The sequence below is a fragment of the Setaria italica genome, chromosome III (assembly GCF_000263155.2).
Source record: "Setaria italica strain Yugu1 chromosome III, Setaria_italica_v2.0, whole genome shotgun sequence".
NCBI lineage: Eukaryota > Viridiplantae > Streptophyta > Magnoliopsida > Poales > Poaceae > Setaria > Setaria italica.
In genome coordinates this window covers 47,029,855-47,035,106 of record NC_028452.1, presented here as the reverse complement: position 1 = coordinate 47,035,106, position 5,252 = coordinate 47,029,855, and the positions used below count along the sequence as shown (strand labels likewise).

Genomic DNA, 5,252 nt, shown 5'->3' with positions numbered 1-5,252 from the left:
CGTTTCACACTTAATGGGCGGTCTTAAAAACGCGTATATTTTTCTCGTCAGAGCGTAAGGCGGCATTATTCCACAAAACAAAAGTGGGAAATTGAAAGAGCATCATAGCATATGGGCTTCTTTGAGCTTTGGCCGTGATTAAAGAGGAGCAAAGGTAATTAGGCCACTTGCTTAAAGCTAACTAAAGCCTATGTGAATCTAATCTAAGCTGGATTAGGAGTGGCTGCTACTCCATCCAGCCAATGGGAACGGAGTAAAGGGATGGGGAGTGCGATCACGTCCACTAACGGTGAGGTGTGTTTTCCGTGCGAGCTGCCGTCAGGGCATCAGAAGCTTCGCTAACGGCGCCGTCAAGGAGCGACCCGAGCCCACATGGCAGGGCTGGCTAGTGGCTCTGCTCTCCTCACGAAGGGACAGAGATGCTGAGGTAGGCCTAGAGCCTTTTTGACATTTTCTTTTCTGCTCTTCTCTGTGGAGCTACAGTTTTTTTTTTATAATAAGCTACGGTCGCTTGATGTCGCCACTTGTGCAAGGAAAAAACTGAGCTCTTGTTTACTTCACTCCCAACTCCCAACTTTAGCACTATGCAAAAAGAAGATTCCCCATCACATCAAATTTGCGGTATATGTATGGAGTACTAAATGTAGATGAAATTAAAAACTAATTGCACAGTTTTGTTGTACTTTGCGAGACGAATCTTTTTGAGCCTAATTAGTCAATGTTTGGACAATAATTCACAAATACAAACGAAACGCTACAGTGTTGCTACAGTAATTTGGCACCTCCCAATTTGGCCAAGTAAACAAGGGCTGAAGCAAAGCTATTTGCTGGAAAAACAAAGCTGGAGGATAACTCATGTTAGGAGTTTGTGTCATATCTACGTGTGATGATGTATGTATCTGTTAGATTGGAGGTTATATATCCGCCAGATTGGAGGTGACGAAGAATTTGTGGACAAGGTTGATGTAGATCAACTTATTCTTGTCTCTTTGCAAATATGGCAAAGGAATGTGTATGAAGTTGTCCGCATCATATCGATATTGGTCAACATCGATGAGCTTGAAGCAGAGATATTTAAAGATTTCGCGCTTGCTATTTTATCACGCTCTAAACTTTACGAGGATAAGATTGTCCGAACAAATACAAATGTACGTAACATCACTCCCATCATGCACAACATTACGAAGTGTCATAATCCAACCTTATTTCACCTTGTTACAAATAACCCACCTTTCGTATTTAGCTATTACAATCTCATTCGAATCACAATCTGAACACTCTAACTCATGCCTTTCTAGGCCTTACGTCTCTAATCAAATCCCAAATTCTCATGAAAAGGCATGAAATAAACAAATCATACCATAACCATACCAAAACGAAGAAGATGAAAAAAAAAACCCGCACAAGTTGCAAGTTGCAACCCTAGAACAGCTGCATTCCAAAAGCCCAAAAGCCAGCACTTGCAGGTACCATTGCTGAATATGCCGGTAGGCTCACCGGACGGTGACGAGAATCCTCTCAGTCCACTGGTAACCGTATAACCCCCTCGCAGTCCTCACTCCCGCTGCTTCACGCAGTCGGCGCCTCCATTCTGCTCCCCTCCCTCCTTGTCTTCTTCCGCTTAGCCCCCTCATCTTCCCATATATTACGCGCTCCTCTCCACGCCCCCAAGCTCCTTGTTTTGTTAAACACCGCAACTGCCTGGGGCTCCTTCTCCAGGGGGTGCTCGAGGTTTCCGCTATTCGCGAACAGGTCCCTGTCTTCCCTTTCCTCGCCGCCCCCGCCATGGACACCAAGAAGCAGGGCTTCTTCTCGGCGCTGCGGGAGGAGGTGGCGCGCGGGCTGTCGCCGGCGAGGGCGCGGCGGCGGTCGGCTTCCAACGCGGCCGAGGTGGCGGCGGCACTGCGCGTGGCCGGAGGAGCTGGGGAGGCGCTCGCGCCGCTCATGGAGGGCCCGGATCCGGAGGCCGGCCCGGGCGCGGGCGGCGGTGGCGTGCGGAGGGAGGGGTGGGGCCGGTGGGTGCGCGGCCAGCTCCAGCTCGCGCGCGCGCCGGCGCCGGCAGGGGCGGACGCGGGCGCCGCCAGGCGGAACGATCTCAGGCTGCTGCTCGGCGTCATGGGCGCGCCGCTCGCGCCCGTGCACGTCTGCGCCGCCGAGCCGCTGCCGCACCTCAGCATCAAGGACACCCCCATTGTAAGAACCAGCTGCTCACTTCCTGCTTTTCGCTCGCGTGCGTGTTCTTGCGCTAGATTGAACTCAATCAGGTGCTCGGTGAAATTCCCAATCCGAAAAATTGTGTGTTTTGGAGTCTCGGCGTCAAGATTTGAGTTCTTGGTTGCTGAATGTGCCTGCTTCTAGCTCGAATTGCTGTCTTTTTCTCTACTGCGTTCTTGAGCTTCTGCTTCAGTTTGTTAGGGGGGAAGCTTTTGTCTGATGTTTCCTCTGACATACATTCCACTAAGCTTGTTTGCTGGCTCCCTAGGGGATGGGAAACAGAAAACACTGTAAAAATGGGTTCTTGATGTGATGTGTTTGGGGGATTACATGCATTTCCTAAAATATTGGCATCTGAGCACATTGCGGCTGTAAAGGTAGCTTTCCTTACCTGTTGTGATATGACAGGCAGCGTCCATTTGCAGTAATCGTTTCTGGGGAATTATTCGCTTGAAGAATGATTAGCTGAGCTATTCGCTGTAAATTTTGGTTCTTTAGTGTACCAGTACAACTGTGTAACAGTGAGTTCTTGGTGTGTTCTACGCAGGAGACCTCGTCGGCGCAGTACATCCTGCAGCAGTACCTAGCTGCCTCCGGGGGGCAGAGGCTGCTCTCCTCTATCCGGAACGCCTACGCCATGGGCAAGGTGCGGATGGTGGCTACTGAGTTCGAGACCGGTGGTCGTGTCGTGAGGAACCGCATGGCGGCGCAACGGGCTGAGCCTGGCCGGTTCGTGCTGTGGCAGATGGCCCCGGAGATGTGGTACATTGAGTTGGCCGTCGGTGGGAGCAAGGTGCACGCCGGCTGCAACGGCAAGCTTGTGTGGCGCCATACACCATGGCTCGGCGCGCATGCCGCCAAGGGCCCTGTTCGCCCACTGCGCCGTGCTCTTCAGGTATGACGGCGGTGTAAACCGGTTTCACGACCATGTCTGTAGCTGTGTTGTCTCAGTGCTGAAGGAGCCTGAATCTGTCTGAAAATTGTTCTTCCTTGTCTCTGTAGGGTTTGGATCCGTTGACTGCAGCAAGCATGTTTGCTGGTGCAAGGTGCATTGGCGAGAGGAAGGTGAATGGGGAGGATTGCTTCATTCTGAAGCTGTGTGCTGATCCTGAGATGCTGAGAGCGCGCAGCGAGGGGCTTGCAGAGATCATCCGGCATGTCCTTTTTGGGTACTTCAGCCAGAAGACCGGGCTTCTTGTCCATCTTGAGGACTCACACCTCACCAGAATCCAGTCAACAACAGGAGGAGATGCAGTTTACTGGGAGACTACCATCAATTCCTTCATCGAGGACTACCGTCCAGTTGAGGGCATTATGATTGCACATTCTGGGCGCTCAGCCGTGACCCTGTTCCGTTTTGGGGAGGCGGCTATGAGCCACACCAAGACTCGTATGGAGGAGGCATGGAGTATTGAGGAGGTTGCGTTCAATGTCCCTGGCCTCTCCATGGATTGTTTCATCCCGCCCACCGATATCAAGTCTGGATCTGTCAGTGAGACTGTTGAGCTTCCGCAAGGTGAGAAGAGCAAGGTCGGTCTTCTCCCATGCCATCGTGCTAAGGTTGCAGCTCTAGAGAAGGCGGATGATAACGTTGCGTGGAGTGGAGCCCTACAGCTAGACTGCAAGTGATTGGTAGCCCGTCCATACTCAGCTTCTTGCATTCCAACTGACTGATTTTGATGGATGTAGGGTAGAGAAACAAAGAGCTAAGGAGGATTTGGAGCTTTACCATTCCAAGTATCCTCTGTAAATAGGAAGCTTAAGGCGCTCACATGGCCTTCCATATCCCAGAGGAGGCCTTGTGTGAAGAATCCTGGCTGATCTCATCCTGAGATTTGGTAGTAGGTAGTCTTGTCTGTAACTTGTGTCTTTCTTCTGTCGGTACCTCATGGATGAAGAACCGTGGGTGTTCTCCATCTAACCACATGATACGGATCATGGCGGTGGTGCTTCTTTCTGTCATAGTCACACTAATCATCGGAGGCCAGCGAGGAAGAAGGATTTCTTCGCGGGCAATTGAGAGTGATTTCATCGTCGTTGAGTCTAATTAGCAGCAGTCCAGTACGGTTGGGTTGGTGATAGTCTGTGGTCAAACTAACTTTTAGGGGGGGAATTATGTAAGCTGTGGGTGGTCCTGATGGGGGTCAGGCTGTGTACCCTTTTCCTTCACATCTCTCTTATTTAGTATGAGATGGTGGTTGTATTCTACAGAAGTTTGATGTAAGCCAAAACTTCTATGAATATCATGGCTTGAATTGTTTTTTTGTTGTGCACTCATTTATTCTCTTTTCTCCCTTTTGTATGCTAAAGCCCATATCATTAGCTTCCTGAAATGTTAAATTGTCATCAGTATCATAATGCAGCACCAATGTAGCCCTTTTTGCCCCCAGCTTGCATTCAACTTTGGTCTGGAGTATGCTGGGGAGTATGATTCATTAGTATGATGACATGGGGTCCCCATGTGCTTCACCTCAGGTGCTGTGATGCATATATATACAAGTATTATCTTTGTTATGAGCTGTGATAGCTAGCTTTGCCACTTTGCTAGGAGTATCTCTTTGCTTTGTGCTCCATTCCCTGAGAAGCTTCAGGCTCCAGCACCATGGCCATGCCATCACCCTCATGCCATTGGCATTGATGGCCTTGCTCCTGCTTGCCCCCATCTTTCTTCATGGAAGGAATAGCTTTATTCTTAGGGCTGTGTGTTCTCCTTGGGAAGAAGAGACCATTGTCTAAAACTAAATAAAGTACTTGTAGGAGTACTCTCACCCCCCCTAGCTCCTTGTTGAGTCAAACTCTTGAAGATTGGACCTCTGCATCAGTACCTGCAGAATTTTTTTTGTTCTCCCTCCAGATGTGCGAGTGCGTTAGCTTGCATCATGACCGTTGGAGCAACTGGGAATGGATCGCATCTCTCAGCGTTGGATTTGGATCTCGTAAAATTTCCCCAGATTTTGTGGAAGCCAATCCTTCATATGGATTTCTGTAAAGTGTCCACATTTCCAATTCCGGTCTTCCAAATAGTTCTTGAAGTTCAA

At 49.7% G+C, this 5,252-nt stretch overlaps 1 protein-coding gene across 1 annotated transcript; it reads left to right on the top strand.

Annotated features, from left to right (window-relative positions):
• Positions 1-1,564: 1,564 nt before the first annotated feature.
• LOC101763637 lies at positions 1,565-4,487 on the top strand. The gene is made up of 3 exons (XM_004962945.4): positions 1,565-2,193; positions 2,762-3,109; positions 3,217-4,487. Exons 1-3 carry the CDS (start codon positions 1,786-1,788, stop codon positions 3,841-3,843), a joined length of 1,383 nt encoding a protein of 460 aa, XP_004963002.1. The 5' UTR covers positions 1,565-1,785; the 3' UTR covers positions 3,844-4,487.
• Positions 4,488-5,252: the final 765 nt, after the last annotated feature.